The 24,618-nt window shown below is 47.7% G+C and overlaps 1 protein-coding gene across 2 annotated transcripts in view; it reads right to left on the bottom strand.

Moving 5' to 3' along the window:
- The window catches only part of LOC128425719 (disks large-associated protein 1), a 38,367-nt gene that overhangs the window by 2,026 nt on the left and 11,723 nt on the right, over positions 1-24,618 (bottom strand). Inside the window, exons 5-7 of one of the 2 annotated variants that reach the window (XM_053412475.1) lie at positions 4,887-5,272; positions 4,731-4,810; positions 528-943 (exon numbers count right to left, since the gene is read on the bottom strand). In XM_053412475.1, coding sequence (XP_053268450.1) covers positions 528-943; positions 4,731-4,810; positions 4,887-5,272 — 882 coding nt within the window. Of the gene's footprint in view, positions 1-527; positions 944-4,730; positions 4,811-4,886; positions 5,297-24,618 lie in introns of both variants that reach the window. The other variant, XM_053412474.1, reaches the window with a different exon arrangement.

The raw sequence follows: 24,618 nt of genomic DNA, 5'->3' as shown, positions 1-24,618 counted from the left end.
ATCTGGGAAAACATAACCTTGAGACAGCCAGCCTGCTCTGCACGTTCTGTGAGAGAATATCTTGCCTGGAACCATAACAACACACTGGCTGCATACGTAATGACATTTTCAGTAAGACATGAAATCAGCTGTGCGGTAAGGACAGGTACAAATGCACTGCCTGCTGCCTGAGGCCTGCTCGCTCCATCTGGTGTGTGCATGTGAGTAAAACATATTTAGACCTGTGCATACAGACATGTGCTGCTGCTGCTGTGTGTTGCATTAAAATCCAATTGCTGCCTGTGAGGAGCACTGAGAGGAACCCCTTCACTGTGTGTGTGAGATCATTATATGTATCTAGAGGCCAGCAGCGGCCTTTAGATAAGTATGCACGGTATGTCTCTGGAGGCCAGAGGGCTTGAGACAGGAACAAGAGGCTATTGTGGTCCAGAGGAGAGGAGAGGGGAGAATAGACCTGATATCACAACAGACTTTCTTGTCTTCGTATCTTCAATATCTTTGGATTTAAATCCTGTGATCCAACTCACTCTCATCGGACAGCTCATTCTCCACCTCGTCCTGCTCCATCTGTCGACACCAGCCCTCCATGCGCTCCGTCTCCGCGTGCAGCAGCTTGAGGAACCAGCGGCCGTCGCGGGGGCACACAAACCGGCCGACGGCCTCCAAGTTGTCCGTCTCCGGCTCGGCCACGCTGTCCATCCAGGGGTCCGGGGGGGGCAGGATGGACGGGTCGAACCCCACGTCCCCGTAGTCGTCCCCGGCGCAGGCGTGGTAGTGGTTCCCCGAGCCTTGGATGCTGACGGTGGAGCTGGCATTGTCACGGGAGTGCTGGCGCGGCATGGTGGCACAGTGGCGAGGCGGCAGCTCGGGGGGGTCGTCGGGGTCGTCGAGGTCGGCCTGCACGGCCGTGGTTACACTGTTGGACCGGGTCATCCTGCGGTAACTGGGAGAGGAGGCAGGAGGAACAAAGATGTTTTGTTATGCTGATTTGATGCAGTGAATGATTACACATACTCATATTGTGCGGTAATAACAGATCTTTCCCTTTCGCAGTCATTCTGTTTGCTCCCTCTTCTCGGTGGTGCACCCAGTGTGAAACATTGAAATGATCACAGCGATCTCCTCACTGATAGTGATGACAACCTTTTGTAGTGCGGAGCGGCCTTTCAGCGTGTGTGTTGTGTCACCTGGCTCATTCAGGAGCAGCAGAGTGTGCAGCCGTCCACAAAACTCTGCTTTGTACGCACACAAAACGCACACATGTACACACACCTGGGAAGCTTCCCTCCAGCTTGGTGTGCCATGTTGCATTTGGCCCAGAGGCAGTGTGACAACTGCTGGGGCAGCGTTTGGCAGGTCCCTCCAAAACACACACACACACACACACGCTTACTCTCATGTGCAGAGATTAAATCAACACACACACATTTGGCTGCGTCCCCCCTGTAATGAATGGGTCGCCAGAGGGATGCGGGAACTGGTATGGAGGGGGGGGGGCTAGCTTCACAGCGATTGGACGAACCTGAAATGTCTAATCAGAGCCAGATTTCAACTCAAAGTGGTGAAAACAACAAATCATTTATTAATAACTACAAAAATGAACCAGAGAATCGCTGACTCAGAAAAAAACACTGAAAACATTGCAGCAAAAATGCACAGCAGCTACAAAGATGCACATTTGAACTCAGCACACAAGACCTCATGCAAACTTTGAAAATCTGGTGCACCAAGCATGCAGTATCCTCTGAAAAGCCAAGTCTGGGTTTAGGTTTCAACATCCGACTCTCTGTTTGCAACAGGCTGCAAATCAGTGAGCAGAAACAACTTCTCCACGCCAGATAAACGACCCATTAGCTGCACCGACAAACATGCGGACTATCCTGAGGCTGACCTGCCTGCAGCGTGACACACACACAAATGATCACAGCCCCGGCGAGCCTGCTTCAGCTCATCTCCGGACGCACGCTCTTCCTCCTCGCCGCTGCCCATTCATCTCTAACCTCCCTTTTCTCTCATTCATCTCTCCTCTTCCGTGAACACGAGAAGAAAAGGGAGAGGGAGAGCAAGAGAGAGAGAGAGAGAGAGAGCGAGAGAGAGAGAGAAAGAACAAGGGAGTGGCTTCGGGGAGATCAAACAAGAGTGTGTGTACGCTTTATGTGTACGTGCCGGCAGCCCGCAAGTGTGTGTGTGTGTGTGTGTGTGTGTGTGTGTGTTTGTGTGAAGAGCAGTTAAAGAGTAACTCCTCCGAGCAGGTGTTCAGCTCTAATGACCTCAGCCTGCTTTCTATCAGCCCAGCTAACAACTTCCTGCAGGGGCAGAGACGGGCAAGGCCAAACACAGCCCAGACAGAAAGACAGACATATCAAAAGGCACGAGGCAGAAAGAACAAGGAAGGTCCTCGAGAGCAAAGTCGACGTGTGGGGAGAGAAGAAAACTGAAATATGAGGAAGGAATGCAGGAGCGGGGGGGAAATGAAGCAAGTTAAAAAATGCCCAAAGTCCGTGTTCTGATTAGGTTCATGTGGAGACCATTTGTAGAGTCTTGTTTTCCACATGCTGAGTATGTCAGAGGACCACTTTAGATCCAGGTCTTGAGTCTACATCTGCTTTCAGGCTTGTATTGGACTTTCATTTTCAGGAAAGTGTCCGTACGGGGCTGTATGTGAGAACCCAAAAGTTAAAGTCAGTTGCTGTCTGGAAGAATCTGGAAAAATTATAAATATCACGGGATAAAAAGAGGAGCCAGACACTGGGAAGACGTCAATGAAGATGTCCAACTTGGAAAGACAATAAGATTAAAGAGCTTTTGGTGATAAGGCCTGATGCTTGTGTCGATGTGCTGTAAACAAAAACACATAATTTCCTCAGCTGACTTCTGCATGATCTGCCCAGGCGTTAATGATTGCTCAAGTCTCCTGTACCTTTCCTCTCATCTGCAGAATAATCTCAAAACAAACTTATTCTAATGGAGAAGGAAAGGCTACTTCACTTTTAAAGTATTTTGAATGACTGAAAAAAACAAACATCTAAAAGTTGCACAAGCACCCCCGAGGCGTCCTGTTTATTTGTCCTATGCCAGTAATGACGACGCCTCCGTTGACAGTGAGGTCGAGCCGGTCCTTTGAGTAAAGTTTTCAAGATGGTCGTGCATATGGTTTAGTCACTATGGGACCATGAGCAACGTCCCAGTGACTGCTGAGACATCTGGGGACCACCAAGCTCAGACCCTAAACTAGCAAGGCCCTAAAAAAAACAATAATTTACACATTACATTTTTAAGTTTTTTGCACAATAAAAAAGAGGTAAGTTCACTATTATACAATCAAAACACATCATTTTGATTGACACATTATTAGAGCGAGAGCGTGTGTAGCTCGTGTTCAGATCTGCCCTGAAAACACTTCTGTGTAAAGACAAGCATGTTTGTTGTGTTCGTCGCTTTTACAGCTCTCCTCCACTCCTACAGTTAATCCCTGTTCAAACAGCAAGGCGAGGTTATGACCTGAGAATGGTGCTTATAAACACACACACACATGCACGCACACGCACGCACACACACTCACAAGTCAGTTAGAGCTCTGAAGCGAGGCCGTAGGAGTTTGGCACTGTCACTGTCTGGAAATGTAATGAAGGGCCAGCATGCCTAGACCTCCCAGGTACACACACACACACACACACACACACACAGAAACATGCGCATATGCACACACACACCAGCAAGTAAACAATCAAACGTGCACCAACAAAAACACCGTCCTGCCTACTACACCCAAACACGAAGCAGAGTAATGCACCGGCTTCATTGCTGCACAACATCCCGGCCTCAGCAGACTAGAAAGTGTCTGGATGAGTTAATATTTTTCTTGGCAGCCACAGGAACTCAGTGCTTGGTCAGTCAGCTGAGTCCTCCCCTTTCAGAAAGCCCCTCACATTCCCTGACACTGTGTGTGTGTGTGTGTGTGTGTGTGTGTGTGTGTGTGTGGTGTGTGTGTGTGTGTGTGTGTGTGTGTGTGTGTCTGATGTGCTGCCCTCCGGCCTCGCTCCGTGACCTCTGATTAAAGGTGATGCCTCTCTGAATTCCTGCGGCGGCCACCGCGTGGAAACCTGTACCGGGACTGGATTTGTCAACTTCCTTCACCAAACATGAGCTCATTGTTTTGACAGTGGTGAATGAAAAACAGACAGCCTCGGTGCGTCTGGAGCGATGGGAGCTCATGAAACGGTCGTGCACACTGGGCTGCTTCTTCTCCGGCCGGGGGCCATGTTGCAGAGTGAGGGGCTGGAGCTGACAGCCCAGCAGTCTCCCTCTCTCAGTCCTCTGAACTAAACAAACCCAATAAAACTCCCTCCCCTTCTCTCTCTGCCTCCCTCCCACACGCGCACAAACACACACACAACCTCAAAGTAGCCTGACTCACAATGACTGCAGCAACAGATGGCTGTCAACTCACCCCCTCCACCTTCCCAGTCCCCTGCACCACATCCTCTGGCCCAGCTGTCACTATGGGGCCCCGCTGGCTGAGGGGGCTCTGACGCCAACCTCCCCCTGAACTGGGGACAGCTGCTGCGGGAAGCCAGCGCAGGGGGGCGAAAGCTTGTGCACTACAAACCGCTCTCTGTCTCCATAATTCCTCTTCCTGTTCGTGCTATCGCTGCCTCTTCCCTCCCAGTAGACCTATCCAGTTTCACTAAAACAACCTCCTACTGGTTCCCTCTTTCCTCCCTACTCACCATCGCTCGTCCTCCACCTGAATTCCTATCGACTGGAACTTGGACTGCTCCTCTGAGGGCCCCTCTTCCTCTGGGTCCACCTACGACAACAAGAGAAACTGTCAAAAGAAAAAAAAGACTTTTATTTTGAAACTTCAAATGGGCGCATCCACAAACCTGGATCCCTATGGAGAGGCACTTGCGGAGCGCTTCCCTCTGAGCCTTGCTGTCTGTGGAGACGTGTGCTACGGCGGAGGTGGTGGCGGTGGCGGTGATGGTGATGGTGCTGTTGGTGACGTGCTGGCTGGCGGGGCCGTGCACCTGAGCGTTAGCCGCCTCTATGGCCGCCGTCAGGGCCTTCATGCTGTCGATGCTCTCCGTGGAATTGGACAGGCCGGGCTGGGAGCTGATGCCCGTCCGCAGGCCCGAGCCCCCGTCCATGTAGGCGTCCTGGGCCGACTCCGTGCTGCTTTGGGCCGTGATGGAGATGAAGGGTTTGGACGGGGTGGTGCGTGGAGGGACCGGGGGAGGCGTCTTCTTGTAAGTGGTGATGCATGATGACACTTCAGGAGAAAGAGAGATAACACCTTGTTACACAATGCAAAAAATCTATCAAATCTCAATCAGTAAAAACTGACTCACACATCACATGAGGCCTGAGAACGAGTTGTATGAAGTCTTTTGAAACCCTGACTCAGATGATGGGATGAGAGTAGGGTTACCTTGCCCTCAGCTTCACTTTAACAAACAAACTACATTGGACTGAATGTTTTAAAGTTTGGAAGAAGCGGGAAAAGCTGGTGTTTGGAAAAGGAGAGTGTTTGAAAGAAAGGTACAACTGAGGGGCTTTATGGGAGATGAAGTGTTTTTGCAAACTGTCTAAGTAGCAGAAACTGTCTAAACATGAGGGTACTTTGTTTCTGCTACTTTGACACGACTCGTAAACATATTATTTTTGTGGGGTCGACCACGAGACACTTGTCCTTTCAATAAAGGCAAAAGGCCCGAAAAAATATAAATATTATTTGTATCTGTAGGGAAGCACAAATGCTCCAAACCATGGAAAACTAAATATATAAAAAAAAAATCATGAAGGGTCAGTACGTCATGTTTTTCTATGGTGCACAAACATGCTACCGGCAGTGGAAACATATGCTGTCGCTTAATGTGTTAGCTGTCACCAAATGGCTGTTGACAGTTAACACCCTGACAGCTCACACACACACACACACACACACACACACACACACACACACACACACACACACACACACACACACACACACACACACACACACACACACACACACACACACACACACACACACACACACACACACACACACACACACACACACACACAGGTCTCAGGTCCCCGTGATGGAGTCAAAATGGACAGTAGATTAGGGCCAACATTAACAAATCAGAGCGTCATCTAGTAATAGGATTAGTATGTCAGCCACTTGACCCACTGATCTAGATGGTTAAGCCCTCGACAGAGTAACTGTACAACACTCAAAACAATTTGATGGTGCAGAATATAAATATAAATCCTCCCTGTTTGCATGAATAGCAGCAAGTGAAACTCTATTATGGTTAAATGGTGTTGTAAGAGGCGGCTGGAGGGCTCAGCACAGTTTAAAGGCTTTTGGAGTTTTAAATCCAAGCAAATAGATATTTTAGAAATCAGGCGCTGCTCAGTAATACTCTGCTCTCTCTCTCCCCCGGGTTACAGCTGCAGGTTCGGCACAGACAATGGAGCCTCTCACACCAACCGACTCAGAAGTCTGGACGTCTGTGCAGCAACATGCCGACAAAACACAGCCTGTCTAAAGAAAGACGACCATCGGCCGCCTCCTCCTCAAATGACACTACGCCTCGGAATCTCCTTCCTCGCCTGGGCGCTATCGTCAAAACTAGGTCGCCCCTCTCTCTCTGTGCTGCAAAATCTAGGACAGCAGGTTTCCTGGATCCCTTTAATCCCTCCAGAAGACAAACATCCTACCGCATGCAGACAACTGTTGCTAACCACACCCAGCAGGAGCAGCCATGTCTAAAACTATTAGCCGCTTTTGGCTTCCAGTCTCACTGACAGCTCCAGAGGGGCCCTAACATACTGGGAGAAGACCAGAGGGCTGACTTCATCCTTCCGCCGCCCTCCATCCGTCCTCCCACCACGCCGCCAGTGATTGGAGGAGACCAGGTGAGATTGGAGTTCAGGTTTTGACAAGCTGGAAAGTCCTCAGACGGGATGAGATCACGGCTGCTAAATAATGTGAGTTTCTTTGATGGCAGCAGAGCAAAACCACAAGAGAGACAAAAGAAACGACTTGCTGCGTTTCCTCCTACAGCTAAAAGTCACGTGTCTTTCTTTTTGAGAGAGAACGTATATGGAGGAATTAGTGCCGAACACATCTGAGCATGCAGCGTCTCGACCTCTCACAGGTGTCGGGTGAATATGGGCGACATCCAGGGTTTTTCTCTTCAGAGAGGTCGACAAGTACAGACCCACAAGAGAACAAAAAAACACACACACACACAGTGAACACACACATGCACTCACACAGAGGGAGAGGCCGAGGTCCTGCCCCTATCAGCCGTGGAGGTTCAGAGGATAGAATGTCAGGCCCTTTCAGAGCTTCTATCCCCTGAAGTCATCTAAAAGTCAGTGTGTGTGTGTGTGTGTGTGTGTGTGTGTGTGTGTGTGTGTGTGTGACTGTTGAACGCATACTTCCGTGGGTGTGTGCTCCTCCTCATCAGCTCAATACAGAGCTGCATGAAACAGGAGACGACCCCGCTGCCACTGCGAGAGCCAGACACGCCAGAGAATGACAGGGGCTTCAAATGCCGAGACAGGTTAAGTAAACACACTCAGGAGTCAGAACATGCCCACGCGCACACACGCACACACACACACACACACACACACACACATCTGCATGCACACATGAGGCTGCAGAGGCACAAGAATAACGCTGACACAAACCAGCTCCACGTTTCAGCCTCTCCACATCAAGGGAGACCACAGACTTCCTGCCACTGATATATACGCTCCATCCATCAGGAGCCGTTTTTCAACAATGGCCTTTACCCAAGCCAGTGACTCCAGTGCAGGCGTGTGTGAAGACGTAACCAGACGTTTAGCAGAATAAATGGAAAGTAAAGCAACTGGGAAATAGATTCTTGTTGGTCTTTCTACAAAAAACAACTGGCCTGATAAGAGAGAGAGAGAGAGCGAGAGAGGCCAAGTTTCCACTTTCCACAGCAACGATAAGAAAATAGTTTGATCCTCTTGCAGCCATGAAAGCATCGCACAACATCGCGGCCCCCGGACCTCCCACACACACACACACACACACACACACACAGACAGACAGTCAAGGACACAGTGAAGTAAGAATGTGACGCAGGATTCCAACAGACCCTTGAGAAGGAATGTGGAAAACTCTCTTCACCAGACACTGATAAACAGCAGCGACGGCACAGAACTGTTCCCCTGTCAGTGTAATGTCAGGTTAACGCAGCTTTGATCATAGAATGAGAGAGAGAGAGAGAAGGGGAGAGAGAGGGACGTCATTCATGTTCTCTCGAGTGTGCAACAAAAACCGGGAACAACTTCCTCGCTTAATGGGAACGTCTTAGTGGAATTCCATCTCCACACAGAGGTGGGTGCAGCCTGCTGGGAGCATTGTCATCCTGAGGAGGAGAAGAGTTTGTGAATGACAAAACTCTAGTGGCCCTCTGCCAAATCCCTCTTTTGACAAATGCTTCAAACGTCCCATGCCGACAAGTTGGTGTGAATAGCGGCTCTTCTTGGCAGAGCTCGCCCCCCCACACACACACACCACACCCCTCCACCCCTGGGCCTGATAATATCAAAGCAAGGCCTCTTCCCTCCCCTGACACAAAGCAAAGTCTCCATTCATTTCGCCGGCTTTCAGAACAAAAAACAGACTTGTTGAGCCTCCTGTTTCTGGGCTCGGCTGATCACTGGTTCCCATTTGTGCCTCGTACATAGGTGTACGCCGTTTCCCTTTGTTTAATCATCGTGCTCATGCTGCTGGACAGATTGAAGGCAGGCGGCTGCCTTGTAATCTCCAATCTGTGTGATAGGCCACTTCAAAGAGCAGACGGTTTGGTTTAGGAGGGGCGAGCTCACGGGAACGGGCTCCCCCACGCGGGGGCCAAGGGCAAATCCACCACCGTCCAAACAAATACAAAGCCAGGAAAGGGGGCGGGACATTGACAGCTGAGCCCAGCTGCACCGTGTTTGGGACGAGGGTCTGCCAGAGGGGAGAGGACGGAGCAGAGCGGACAGAGGACGAAGAAGACGAGCGGAACAAGACTGAGACCGAGGAGGAGGAGGAGGAGGAGGAGGAGGAGGAGGAGGGTAAATCAGAGTTACTGCCCGGCCCCGTCTGCTCCATCTCTGTCCATTTGTCCGTCCCGCTCTCCCTGTCTCACTTCCTCACACACACACACACACACACACTCGCACAGAGAACCAGCTGGAGTCCTTTGTGACCGCATCTCCATGGTGACACATAGCAACATGAAGTTAGCTGGGAGGCTTGGAGTTTTACCAGCAGCAAGCAGAGGGGGGGGTGTAGGGGGGGAGCTTCTGTCGGCCATTTGTTTACCTTGACAGGGTAAACTGCAGCTGCACTGACACCCACCTCGACACCAGCCAACGAGAACACACAGCGGGAAGAATGAGCCCGCACAACGTGGAGCTCGAATATAAACACCGGGTCATCTGCATGGAGAGAACAAGGGAGCTGCTAATGACTTTTTAAATAATGTCTCTCGCCCCGGAGCCTGAGCTTTGTGCTGTGTCAAACTCTACAAACCTGTTTGTCCTGGACGCCTGTCAACAGGCTTGTCTCTGGGTTTCTGGGACAGGGTCACGAGATGAGAATAACCTGAAGGATTTAAACTGTGTGACGTGATGTTGCTCCTGTGAACAACAGACACATCAGCAAACACGTTCTCCAGTCCTTTAAATCACTGTTTGGATGATTTATTTAATTCCAATAAGTTTAGGTTCTGTGCTGAAATAACTCAAGATATCATATAATGATCAGCTAACGTTGCAGAGAGGAAACCAACCCTGCACACACCACACACAACAGAGCTTTGTCCTGTGAGTCACCTGAAAGCCTCACAGAGACCCTCATGTTCAATCAACGACGACACTCAGGCAGGAGGGGTCAGAGGTCACCGGAGAGGGTTTCTGCTCTCCAGATGCCTGAACTCTCTCAGACACAATAGCTCACTGTGTGTGTGTGAAGGTGGCCGACTGCAAGGGCTTTTTTAAAAGAAGCAAACTTAGCATGTGCGAGTCGTGAACATCCTGCACCGTCTCCTGCATACAAATTGATTTTTGTTTTGTCCTGACTTAAACATGAGGACGCATATCGGCGCCGAACATTTGTTAAATGTCCCTCGGGTGTCCTCGGGCCAGCGGCGCTATCGACACGGCTGTGTGCTCAGCGTGCCCCTTCTGACAGGAACCCGTGTCAACAGCGGGTAACTGCTCTGGCAGCCTGCGTCTCCTGAATCACCAGATAAGAGCGTGTTTACAACTGTCAGCCGCCGCTAAATCTGGCAGGCAGCTGCTCCCTGTTAGGCAACAGACTCACTTCACTTAACCCACTTTCCTGTGTTCCAAGTTCAAATAGAGAGAGCCTGGTTACCTGCATTCCTCTTTTATTGCTCCACACTCTCCACAAAAAACTGTCAATCAGTGACAGGCGGCGAGGAGACATGCCGAGAGGTGAAATCGCCAAAGGGGGCGGGGAGATAACAATTGAAAGTTAATTTTCGTTTTAGAGTTCACTTCAGGTTCTTTGTTCAATATATTTATCATGTCTTTATTTAACAGGGATAACATTCTTCTTTTTATATGCACCCGGTTAGAAGTCCCTCCAAAACATAAACATTTAATATAAACTGTGCAACTGCCGATGTCAACACTGTGAAAACCGGTTGGATGACATTCAGTGCAGGTGTTATCATCCAGGACTCAGTAGAAATATGTAATCCTGAAGTTCCTCCATGTACAGTACGGAAGCAATGGGGCCTAAGCTTCTGAAGGGAGGGGGGGGGGGGCTTCGAACGGCTCCAAGCCACTTCCATTGTTCTCCAGTGCTCCTCGGCAAAGGGCTTTACCCTGACTAGTCCACGACCACATGAAGAGACACATCAGTCTTTTGTTTCTGTCAGAAAGACCTGCCTGCAGGGGGCTGAAAGAGAGAGAACAGTCACTCAGCATAAAGGCAGAGGAGTTAGGAGGGGGGGGGGGAGAGATAGAGAGAGATAAAGAAACAACAACAGAGAGAGAGAGAAGTGAGAAGAAGTGAGGTTGAAAGAGGCAGGGGGGCAGGGGGGCGGGGGGGTAGTTTGCCGTGCCGTTTCCTTCGGTTCCTGTAAATTCCATCTGCTTCGCTGGGCATAAACCTGGGCATTAGGCTAAAGCTAACACACCCACACATCTCACGCATGCTTTCACTGCTCTCGTTTCCCACAGCGTTGCTCACCGAGCGGCTCAGACTGAGAGGAGCAGCTCTGCCGGGAGGAGTGACACATCGCATGTGCCGACAGTGACAGCATCGGCAACTGAAACGAGTGGTGGAGCCGCTCAAAGAACAGAGTCATGTCTCCTGGGGGAGGAGGAGGAGGGGGGGGGGGGGGGGGTGATCAGTTAGTCATTTAATGAAACTAGATGTGTGACTGAGCAGTGACTGGGTCGGCGTAACTCTCAGAATATGTAACTTGTGAAACACGAGAGCACAAAGATAGACAATGAGTGACAGAGAGGCTGCGCGGTGGCAGTTTGTGTTGCTGAGTGGATAACACAAGCCACTTAGTCCAGTGTGTCTGCTCGACTGTAAATACCCACAACAACGCCGCCATGTTGCCCCGACACTGTTTCCGAGCTTTTAAGCACAGCTGCCTGATAAAACATGACAAGGGCTGAGAGTCTGTGGAGTTACGGCCGGGTACAGGAAAACATAACCGCAGGCCTTGCAGGGGGGGGGGGCAAAGGAGGCCGGGACGGAACAGCCAAAACACGCAGGCAGACAGACTCGGCCTTGGGAGAGAGGGGCTGAGACACAATGCCGGTGTCATGTCATCACACGAAGGATCCCCGCTCGCCACAGCTGCTATTTACATATAAATGCAGCAGAATGTGGTCAAAAGTTCACCAAGCCCCCAAAAACACAGCAGGGATTCAATCCAGAAGTCATAACTTGAACGACTGGGCACTAAAAAGGAGCAGGATGGCAGTTTTTACAAGCGCCTGAGTTTACTCTTCCAGGAATGCCGTGAAACATCAGCGTCGGGTGTCGTTTCACAGTCCTGGGCCTTTTTTCTTTTTGTCTCCTCCCCTCTCCTCCGCATTCCTTCCCCCTTTCCCCCTGTTTGACGTTCTTTGTCCTGACCACTTGCACATGGAGGGGAAAGGAGACACTGGCGGCCTAATCCACAGCCAGAGGCATGCTAAAGCCATCTGGGCCCAAAACCAAACGTCAGGCCTTCCTCGGGTCTCCTATAGGAGGAGGAGGGGGGTGGGTGGGGGGGGGGTGGAAAAGTTAGGGGAGACGGAGAGGTAGGAGGTGCAACTGGGGGGGGGGATTTGGAACAAGAACCAGGCTACACTGACGCATTCTGTCTTTTGTGGTTTCCAGTCCTGACCCCCTGACCCTATACATCCTGTCGGAGGAGAGGAGGGGGCGGCAGAAGAAAGACGAGATGGCAGCTATAGGCTCCGGCTACATGTGTGTTTGTGTGTGTTTGTGTGTGTGTGTGTGTGTGTGTGTGTGTGTGTGTGTGTGTGTGTGTGTCCAAAGTAATGTGCAGCATGCATCGGGATTAATAATCACATCTCCAGCCTGAGCCGTCTCTCAGGTGTGATTTTTCACACCCCTCTTTCCTGTGTGTTTACATCCACTCCCTGCAGAAATTTGCAGAGAGGGGGGGGGGGTGGGGGGGGGGGGGGGAACAATGGTCTCTCCAACATTCCCACTCTCCTGCTGAGAGCACTCGTCTGTCTCCTGCATTCCTTTCCCCATTCATCTCTTTTCTCTCTCTCTCTCTCTCTGGCCCCTCCTGGACAGAGAAAACCCTCCTGCTATACCCTTAACACGGGGGAGGGGTCCGAGTGTGCTGTCTTAAACAGACCCCCCCCCCCCCCATATCCAGCCTCCTTGAACACAGACCCCCCACCCGCCCTCGTCTTTCCTCTCCGTTTTACTTGGTTAGTGAAGCAGCAAAGCTCAAAGAGAGAGAGAGGGAGGGAGGAGAAAGAGGAGATGCATTCTTTCTCTCCCTCTCTCTGTCTCTCAGTGTGTACCAGGGGTGAGTTGTGGCTTATTTTTAATGACTGGTTAAAAAAAGGAAAGAAACGAGGGAGGGAGGGAGGGAGGGAGGGCTGGGTCTCTTCCCCGCCGGCCACTTGCACACAGGCTCAGTCTCACACACACACACACACACACACAGATTACTGTAGCTGAGTCTGGGACTTTCACAGAGAAGTCTTTAATTTGCACTAGGGCCTGGCCTCCCACACTGCACAGCCCAAACCACCCACTTACAGCCGAGCACCATTCCTCCGAGTCACTCCGACGTGCTCCCTCCCCTTCCAGGGCGAGCGAGAGCAACATGAACTCTCCACCGCACAATTTAGCTGTCAGGAAAAAAGTCTCCAAACTTTCTGCAAAGACAACAGAGCATGTGTTTCTCCCACTCTGAAGAAAGAAAAGAAAAACTCCTCCATCTTCCTTTGGAGGAGATCTGATTCAACCCCTCTCATGTTTTTCATTCCCCCGGGGCTTTGGGCCCTGCCCAGCTTTAGCATGCAGGAGCCACGAGGATCATCCACAGTCAACGCTGAGGAAATCCTTTCGGGGCTTTGCTTTTCCTTTGGTCTGTGTGATGCCAAAACACAGACAGGAAGAGCAGAAAATACTAAAATAAAGAAGAGGGAGGAGAGGGGCCTACCTGAGAGAGCACCCCCCCCCCCTTCCCCATCCAATCCCACCCGTCCACCTGATCTAACCTGGGCATTGTGACATTGTTCGGGGGGGAAAGTATTCCTCAAGGTAAACCACAGATTCCTTCATGCTAACAGGGAACTCTGGTGGGTGTGTGCTCTCTCTGCAGAGAGTGGGGGAGACGGCGGGAGAGCACTGCCGCAGCCATTCTTTGTCTTTGCCGTAGCCCTGTCAGTTCCTCCCTGTGCCTCGCTCACATTCCCCCCCCCACCCCCCCCCCCCCCCCCCCCCTCTCTCTCTCTCTCCCCTTGTTTCTCAAACTGAGAGCAGGACGACAGGAGTGAATGACATTCTCCTGCCTTCGCTTCCTGTGTCAAGAGAAATCCAAATGCCCCTCTTCCTTCCTCAATGGCTGTAATCAAAGCATTGCGGGGCCATAACAGGCCGGGGACCAATTAAGTCGTAAGTTAACACAAACACCTAGCAGCCCCGCAAAGCAAAGCTCCAGGTCCTGTAGATTTATCCCCATTAACTTTTATTCCTGCTTGAGAGCAAGTACAGGCAGGAAGTCGACGTCTATTCAGGTCACGGAAACACACAATGAGTGAGTGGGATGCAGCAATTTCGGCGCAGCTATTCAGCAAGTGCCTGCAGGTGCAATTCAGCACAGGTTACTTGTGATCAGACCGGAGCGTCCTATTACCCATAATTTGGACGATATTCAAAACTCAGAGGCCGGATGAGATTACACAAAAGTGACTGGCAACAAGCGTCAGGGCAGATGAGGGTACGAGGACATCTAGTGACAGATTTTATATTGCAAGGAGAGAATTTGCCCCATTTCTGTTGCCCACATTCGGACAAACCTGATTTACTTTAAACTCAATTTGACATTTGAAGCAGAAAATCGTATTCAGCCGAGAGGCACAAACAAATTAAACTGACGCTATAAAAGCTGTAAGGGGCCGTAAATCACATGTGTGCGTTTTGAACTAAATGAAATCCCCCTGTTTATCCGATGACTAACTCTCTCAAGCGGTAGAAAAGTGATGTTGAGCGTCTCTCCCCCCCCCTTGTGTCAATGAAAGAGCGACAGTGCAAGTTCCCACTGGCTCGCATTCTCAGACGGCCGTGACAGGATGAAGTAATTACTGAGTGGCTGACACACCAGCATGGCGAGGATTTATCTCCTCCAGGAAGGGAGATAGCCAAATCACAGTTTACCCACATCGAGCTCGCAGCCCGGGCTTGATCCCGCAGCTGCGTGACACTGGAGCCACACACAGACACAGTGACACCGTACAGTCAGCATGCATGAGTGTGTGTCTGTGTGTGTGTGTGTAGGATTGAGGTTTCGGGCTGCCGACCACAAGCAAGAACGGCGTCTTTCTCCTTCCTAGTCCACATGTATAATGTGTGTTACCACATGCCTCGACCCGGCCCTCGTTTCCTGTCAAACACACCTACCAGCAGCATCAAAGCAGAGGGGAATGACAGCATTATGCAGAGAGGTGTGTGTGTGTGTGTGTGTGTGTGTGTGTGTGTGTCTGTGTGAGTGTGTGTGTGTGTGAGAGAGAGGGAGAATAGAAGACAGATGACACCAGAGTACTGGTTAATTTACATCCCCACCTTGAATAATAATTCCACCTTGGAGGCTGCCACTTTGATCCGCTGACACACAGGTGTATTTCACATGCACAGGCATACGTTGCTGAGACAAGGCTTAACCGTCCCTGTAATTAACGCCGGGGCAGGAAATAGGAAAGGAAATCTGTGTGTGTGTCTGTGTGTGTGTCTGTGTGTGTGTGCGTCTGTGTGTGTGTGTGGGAGAGAGGCTGAGGAACATGGCAGGAGGGGATTGATGGAGAGACATTCCTGCACAACGTTGTCAGTGAACCTCGTGTGATCTCATTGGCTCCCGCACATCAAGCAGAGCGTGCATGTCAGTCATGACTCAGGGGAGCAGACACACACTCTGATAGCTCACCTCCTCCTTTTGTCCATCACACACACACACAGACACACACAGACACACACTGCGAGTGTTGTTAATAGCGACGGTGTAACAAGAAAACGGTAGAAAGGGATCAAAGGATGTGAGGGGGGGAGAAGGGGACCAATCACAGAGGTGAGACACTGGCAGGCTCTGTTCTATAAGTAGGGATGCAGCTCCCTCTAGTGGGGAAAAACGAGGAGTTATGAATTATGAATTATTTATTAGAAAGTGAGACAGTGAAAAACTGGCAATAAATTAGTTTACAGCAAAAGCATGTTGTATGAAATAACAGCACATCTGTTTTCATTAATATTATGGTCTAGTGTATTTGTAACAGCATTGAAATATTCTTCAGTCTAGTCCAGAATTACAAAAGCAGATGTGTTTGGCCATCTCCATAATATTGAACATGAGGTTTACTTGGTTTTTTATTGTTCCTCAGACTGGGAACCACACAATCATCTGTTTAATAAGGTCAAATTAGAAACTGAGTTAAAAAAATATGGACAATTACCAAGAAAAAGTCACTTACCAAGAAAAACACTAAATAAAGACCTCAGGCCCAAATACACTGTGTGTTTAGATGTTACAATTAAAAGTAATCAAATTAAAGAAAATATTAGAGTGGATATTTATTTCTACTGAACAAACATTCAGTTTAATTTTAGCTGCCTAAATGACATTAGTGTAACTTCAGAATCATTGTTGCTGTTTGACCTTTGACTTTCCTGTCATCACATCGCTAATCGAAGTTACTGTAAATGCCTCAAACCTTCACCTGCAGACTCTAAGTGGGTCTTTCCCTTAGTGAGTGTTTCATCAGCTTTTCTTAAAGGTGAAGTCATGATAATTACTTCTTCATAGACACTATGAAGGACCGGGGGGGCGCTGCTGAAGTCTTAGCACCTGAAGTGAGAGAAAACAACGACTGGATGACTGACAGTGATCACTTGGGAATGTAATCACTCACTTCCTTTGCAGCAAACCAGTTCAAACGGCTCAGGACCAATAAACTACAACTTCACCTCAGCTTGGAATTAATTGCTAAAAGAAATTCTACTTAAATACTGTTTCTGTGTCAAAATCCTTCACTTACATTCAGAAAAAAAGGAACTAGAAGAGCACAGACCTCCACCGAGGCTGATTTATCACCATACTGCTTGTATTGTGATCAAGACAGACCTTAGAAATACATTCTGTGTATATTAATACTCTATATGTCTGAATTCTTTCCACAGTGAATCATGTATTACTCTTGAGAAATGTATGAAAATGTCAGAAGAGGTCTCTCCATGTTAAAGACAGGAGAAAATAATCCTGCATCAGCCCGTTTATTCAGATCCACTTTAAAACGAAAATGGCTTATTCTATGGGTCATGCCCCCCCCCCCCCCCCTCTACACAAAACTTCATGAAAATCATTTCTGTGGGTTTTGCATAATCCCGCTGTTAGTCAGACAAACAAATCCGCTTGTCGGAAGTAATTATCCCCCGTTGTTTGGAAGATGATGTTGTGTTTTGACTGTTCACTCGGTTGTTCTTGTTCTTGTCTTACTCTTTGTAACGAGGGCTGATGAGTCAGATGTTTCCCCAAAGAAATAACAACACACAGCGAATCAGAATGAAAAAATAAATAATAAAAGGACGTCAAAGCAGGAGGTGAAATCTAACTCAACGTGTTCCCTCTCTCTTGTTTTTTTTTTCATGAGATGAACAAGACTAAATATAGCAAACAGTAACTCTCCGCGTAGAGATGATCCTGCCTGCAGGGAACCGTCATTCCTGGAACATTTTATAGCACAAGCGCTTTAAATGCCAATGCCTTTAAACAGCTGGCTCTTCAGTAACGGGGCCCCCAAGAACAGATTCTTTACAGGATGAGCTTTTAGCCGCTACTTATACGTTGATTACGATTTGTGAATGAAACTGAGGGAAACTAATGATCCCACAGGGTAAAGTAGGTGCAGCAGAAATAATGTGATTCCACGGGAGAAACAAAAATGGCTTTAGAGTACGAGCACATAAGCCGAATATGAAGTGAGCAATAAAAACTGTAAAATACTAAAGTAGTAACTGTTTTACCACATTTTAGGAAGGTTATCGATTTAAAGTGCGACGGCTAAGGGCGTTAATGCCAAACAACATTTAAATATAATAAAAAAAACTATATATAATAATAAGTTACATACTAACGTCCTGATAACTTCCCAGTTGCTTTATTTCTTGCATGATGATTAGGTGTTGGTGACTAAAAGCTTCCTGGATCAGGGTGTTAACTCACGATCAGGACGCCTCTGTCAGTTACATGATACCAACATTAACCCACATGACGGTGGCCTAGTTGGATCGACAAACACGCCTGTGTGTGTGTGTGTGTGTGTGTCTGTGGTATGTTGCTCTCAGCAGGGTCTCGGAACTGGTCTGAAAATAGGGCTCAGAAAGCTGGATGCCGAGTAGCAACCGAGCATAGTTAACATCGGTGACGTGCACGGGGCCGAGGTGCGTGCATGACTCACTGAATCACAGATGGTCAGTGAGCAAGGCGAGGCCTCAGACTGCTCGTATGTCACACAGCCGGGCGTTTGCCCCCCCCGTCAACCCTCTCAGCCTAAAAGTGGTGAGTGGCACTGGTGGTCTCTTTTACCAATGAGCCCTCAGGGTGGGGGGGGGACTTAGCAACGTACCCCCTGTGCCCTTTGAGTGATCGCTTAAACAAGCACAGAAGTCTGGAGATGGACTCTGGTTCCTGGGCGACCCCCTTGCCGACCTGAATTACTGGACCCAGCAGAAGCATGTGTCGTGAGGCCGTGCCAGGCGAAGGCGCCGTGTGATGCACCTGTCGCCTTCCCCCCCAGCCCCCCCCCCTCCCACGACAGAGATATGAGACTGAAATAGAACGGAAGCTGGAAGGTGTTCAACATCTCTCAGCCCCTGTGAGCCGAGGGTGAAGGGAGAGAGCATTAATCTCAGTGTTGTTGTGAGCCAACTGGGATTTATGCTTTTGTCAAAGCTGTCATCTCTGATGGAGAAGCAGCTCCCACCCAAGGAGACGCAGGTCGCTCCTTCCTGCAGCTGTTACACTGTTTAACCAGCACCTCGGGTACTGACCTACAGGGAACTCAGGTTCAAGTCACTTAACTGTCCAATCCCATATACTGGAAATACTGTAAAAACATTTGATATATTATCTCTATTCTATTTCTAAATATCCCTGCATTCTTAGTGCCTGTTTACCTATTACTTCTAGTGATGTCTACTTTTTCACCTTCTCCTTTTTGCTGCTGCAACCCAGCAAAGGTCCAAACTGTGGGACTAATAAAAGATTATTTTATTTTATCTTATGCTGTTTTATCCTAACTTTACCTCATTTTAATCTTAACCTGATCTGGCCCAGGGAGGAGGGAGAAGAAGCAGCAGAGGGCGGAGCAAGTTCATTTTATAGCAATTTTAAAGCAGTTTGTTGCCATGTTTGATTCCACAGAGGGAGACATGTTGTTAAAAAATACATTTTAAATGATCTTATGTAATTTAGAAATACCACAAACCGTTAAATGTAAATGTTTATACATCCCTTGTTTTCTATGAATCATTATAGTTCTTATTTAATTGCCCCCATCATTATAAATGTAGTCATTATTGAACATAAACTACTTTGTAGAACATTCTTCCATTTTCTAGTGAAGCATGAATAAGCAGAAAGGGATGTAAAGCTAATCCGGGTAAAATCACTACTTCCGGTTTAAACTTTCACAACAAAAGTCTTTCTTACCGGATGTCGATTACGTATATTCCACCACAGATACAGTTGTGAGCTTTGTTAAACTATAATGAAACAGATTTGTCCCGTATGACATATTTTATCGTTTTATTACGACAGCTCGCTTATTGTTGCCCCAGCACTCGCGGAATTTGGCGTTTTATTGCGAAGGCCTCCTCTCCTCACTTCCTGCCTGTGCAGCAGCTTGACCATCGCAAACAACAGGAACATCTGCAGCTCGTACTCACACGCACGGATCCAGATGTCGCACATGTCGAGCAGAGCCATGAACCAACAGTGAAGCATGAGGACCGAGAGTCTGCAGAGCCGAGCCGAGCCGAGCCGAGTCGAGCTGCACCAGTGCTGCTCTGTCCCGCTGATACTGGATCTAATGTCAGGACGTGGACGCGCCTTGATCCCCCCCCCCCCCTCCACCCCGCCCTGCACTAACATCAGCTGTGGGTGGGACACTGACATGATGAAACTCCTCTGTAATAATAACTTTACCTTGTGATTTATATTCCGCTGCTGAATAGAGTTTATTAACCTATAATCTATGTGGCCTTAATGAAAGATTTAAAAAAACAAACAGCCTATTTTTAAAGCTACTTGTTCAGTTATTGAGCACATCACATAATTTAGTTGGTTGAAAAGAGAGAGAAAACAAATTTGTAAAAATAAATTGACTCAAATAGAACAAATTTAAAGGAGAAAAAGGAAAAACGTTAAAAGACAAACAAATATATAAAAAAATCATATTTGTAAGAAAAAATAAATAAAACCGAAATAAATTAGAAGGAAAATTTGTGAAAGGAAAACTATACTTTATTTTCTGTAAAATTATCTCTATATATTAAGGTCCAACTATTATTTCAAAGCTATTGCATTTAAGTATTTTTAGATCATGCTCTGTTTGCACAGGGCTCTATAAATCAGTCTCAAGTGGAAGTTTAGCTTAAGAACTTTCTCTGTGAGCCAATATAGATAAAAACAGGATTTAAAACTACAGTATCATGGACTGATACACTGTGTATTTCTACATTAGATACTCAGGCTTCTCATATATTTAAACCCATGTACACAAACACATCCTGCCAAACAGACAGTGTGCTTCATTAACCAGGCTAAAGACTGCCACCCTGTGGCTCAGCAAAGACTGGTGTGGTTTGAGGATATAAACCAGTGGTTCAAGAATTTACTGCACAGGCTTTTATTATTGCTGTGCTTATATAACATAGTTGATAATTGTCTTATAATAGGGGTGGTCACCTTGTGGGGATCAATACATACAAACTAATGTCACCAGGGTCTTTTCTACTTAATTTTGTAGAACTGAAACATGCAGAACTGATCACCAGTCAGTTTTCAGTCAGTTCTGAGCTGACCTCCAGCAGCAGCTGAGCAGACGGTCAGATCCACAGGAACTGACAGAGCCAAAGGAACAAAGAAGCTCAGCTCAGTGTCACCAGGACCTGAATCTGTCAGACCGGATGTTTCCTCAGGGGCCTTTCACCTGCGCTGCTCCTCAAACCCACCTGGAGAGGAGACCCTCTCCAAACAAGTTAGACAACACACACAAACAAACACAAATACACACACACAAACAAACACAAACACACAAAAGGCCCCGAGCAGCCTTTTCGTTCGCTTTTGTGACATATGAGTCACCCTGACATATGACAAACAAATTTCAGCCTGGCTACTGGAAGTTCTACGTGGGCTGGTGGAGGTGTGTGTGTGGGGGGGGGGGGGGGGGGTCCGATGCTCGGCCTGATCCTGATTCAAACAGACTCCAGCGCTCTGTACTCCTGCCACTTCGGTTTACCACAGTGGGAAACCCAGAGATGGTTATTCTCACGCGCTCTCTCGGAACAGAAGTATCGGAAAAGTGCCAGTGATGCCAGTGATTGTTAATTGGGTCAAGCCGTCTGATAGTTCTCATCCACCCACTCTCACAGCTACTGTAAGAGGACGAGGGCAGAGAGGGGCTGCTGTGTTCCTCTGAGCCCCCGGGGGCAGTGTTGTACAGGCTGTATTTCTGCTGTATAGGAGGTGGAACACATGTGACTGTGACTTCCAGACTAAAGACAAACTGAGTTCTGTAACCATCATATCTACCTGGGTTACATTTCTGTTTTTAAATCTGTTGAGGTCAATATGCTCAGTTTTTTTGGTGTAATAAGAATAAAGTATACAACTAGAATGTGACTCAGTAGAGCTCATACATCCGCCAAAGCCCAACAGTCCCTTACATTCAATCAAGACAACAGAGACAACATGACACCTGCATGAGAGTCAAGACACATTTCAGATACTTGCACGGTTCTCAATGTCTCTTGGCTCCACCGGCTCATTCTCTCTTTTTCATCCAATCACAACCCGACACGCTCGCTTTGAGCCAATCACCTGTGAGCTGTCGTCGTTCTCCGCCGTCATTCAGCTGTCATGCCCAATCAGAAAGCCCGTCATCATCAGACCTCTCAACTTCATGTTCCATTTTCTCCTCACCATTAGTGTCAAAGCTCTGCGGGGGGGGAAGTCTGTCTCATATCCGAAACACCTCATTCATGAGATCGTTTCCTGGGAGTTCTACTTCCTGCTGAGGTCTAAGCAGCAAATTCTATTCCTCTAGGTCTAGTTCACAAGAAATTAAATTATATTCTAATTTACTCACTTATTTATCCAGAAGTCTCTTCTGATTTAAAATACTTTAAGTGAATCTTAAGTGGTAATGAAATATGACGACTTCTGGCAGCATCTTTAGAAACTTCCCCTCCTCACTCTTTCTTCTAAGTGTTTCCTGACACCTGAACTTATCAGTGTTTTATATATCTGTGTTTTACTGGCTCACAGATAATCCCTGTTATAAAACGCTTACCTGAACAAATGCATAAATCATTTTCCTATTGTCATTAGTTGAATCTCAGATATTTAACCCCTTTACGCATTTATTAGCAATACGAGATCTTATCAAACTGGTGGATTGTGCTCTTCTTTCATTACACATTTACCCCCAAAATGACCTCTAAGAGCTCTACAGCATAAATCTGTAAATGTTGGTTTCGTACATTACGAGCAGATGGAGAACGGTCGCCCTGAGCGGCGTCAGATAACGAAATGAAGCGGTGGTTCTCCACAGAGCGTCTGAGAGCAAAATGAGCCACGAGCATCCCTCAAACGTTCACACGAGGAATGCTTTATCGAGCGCAGTGTCTCTGTTCGGGGCTCAATCAGACGTTGTCTTGTAGCCGGTTAGAAAAGAGCTGCAGGAGGAGAGAGACGTTTTTTTTTGTATTTTCTCTCCAGCCAATCCCTGTGCACCTCTGAAAAACAGATGCTGAGGAAAATGAGGCTGGATAATTGACATCAAGTCAGTGAGGCAGGGAAAAGGAGGTTTAGAGAAAGAACAACAGAATCTGTGGCACATTTCCTCGACATACGATCTGTGTGTGTGTTTGTGTGTGTGTGTGTGTGTGTGTGTGTGTGTGTGTGTGTAAACTCCAATTGAAGGCAAGTCCCTCCTCTCAGTGACACAACAGGCTGGAACCACCTTGTGAGAAGGAAGGGGTGATGAATATGTTAACTGGAGAAGACGTGGGGTGGAGGAGCCGGAGATTAGAGGCGGTGAAATCCGCACATTAAAAGATTGCTATGGATTTTCCCCGAGATTTAGAAAGAGGATCTGCTCCAGATTTTGGTTAAACCGATCCAAAGGAGCTGATGTCTCGGTCAACACGCCTATCCAAGGCAACAGCTCTCTGTGTGTGTGTGTATGTGTGTGTGTGTGTGTGTGTGTGTGACCGCAGCCACTTGGCGTTCAAAGAGACAAGATCAAAGTGCGGCCCCTTACTCCTGCCTCCTTCCTCCGGATTAAAAAGATCATCAATAATAATGGGCTAGAGCAGAGCAGTGGGCGAACTGATGGGAGACGCTGATAGGTCGCTCTTCTGTGTGTGAGTCTGTCTGTGTGTGTGTGTGTGTGTGTGTGTGATGTTTTGCCGAGGGGACTAGTCGGAGCAGCACCATAAGTGTGGGACTGTTTTTCTCCAGCTGGGACCTGAATCGTTCTTCAGAAACATCATGAAATATTCACCTCAGCCATGTCTTCACTTTTCATGTCCCCGTCGATTTCCAGCAAAATGTACAGTGTGTGTGTGTGCGTGTGTGTCTGTGTGTTTGTGTGTGTGTGTGCGCTTCTCTGTTTCTGACTGTTTGCCGGCAGGTAGTTACCACGAGAGAAACTTCTTATATAATCTATATGAGATTATATAACACATATTGTTCAGGCCTGTTCATCTGCAGCTATTATTCTCCCCGTGGGTATTGTGCGTCCACTGCAGAGCGAGCGGCGTCCGGGGATGTTACTGCACATCTCCATTATGGGAACATGTTACGAGACGTCTGCCTCATGTCTGACGGGAGGTAGCGAGGGGAGTCGCTCCCGTGTTTACGACCTGATAACGGTTTCGCATCGTTGAGCAAACTCGTGATGGTCGCCGCCTGTCACATCGTCCTGTCCTCTGTCACTGTACCTTCTAGTTTTCATGATGTGGATTCGATCAACAAACACTAACAGGAGGTCGAGAGAGAACAATACGACTGTGAAATGTAAATCAAAAGGGATTTGCTAATTTAATGGGTAATGGTAGTGAAAATGAATGTTGCCGGGTTTGACACGTGACTTTCAGAACATACTGTGCATCATTAATACAGATCTGTACCTGTTATATGAGCTGAGGCTTCAATTAAAGCTCCGATTTTTCTTTTCATATTGATTCAAATAGTTCTGTAATCGACTGTAATTGACTATTTCAAGTTATTGTTGTTGTTTTGCTTTTCAGGCACTCGGGCGACATTTAGTTCTAAATTAAAAATATAAAAGCTTTTAGTCAAATAAAGCTCAAATGCAGTTTGTATTATTACAGTATGTATAAATAAGGACGGCCATTTCACATATGGACTTGTTTATGTGTGTGGATGCAAATTAGACATTTAGAATAAGCAACAGAAACGCTATGTCACAACATTTGTTTATTATATTTATCATTTGCATTTGTTTGTAAGGGCAGATCCACTTGTGTGTCTATAATAAGAGTAGTATTAATAAGTAGTATTCAGATCTTCTAAAAGTCAAATAAAACATGCAGATTAATTACAAACA

Source organism: Pleuronectes platessa, chromosome 20, assembly GCF_947347685.1.
Source record: "Pleuronectes platessa chromosome 20, fPlePla1.1, whole genome shotgun sequence".
Classification (NCBI taxonomy): Eukaryota; Metazoa; Chordata; class Actinopteri; order Pleuronectiformes; family Pleuronectidae; genus Pleuronectes; species Pleuronectes platessa.
The sequence above is the reverse complement of the archived record's forward strand: the minus strand, read 5'-3'. Positions and strand labels throughout refer to the sequence as shown.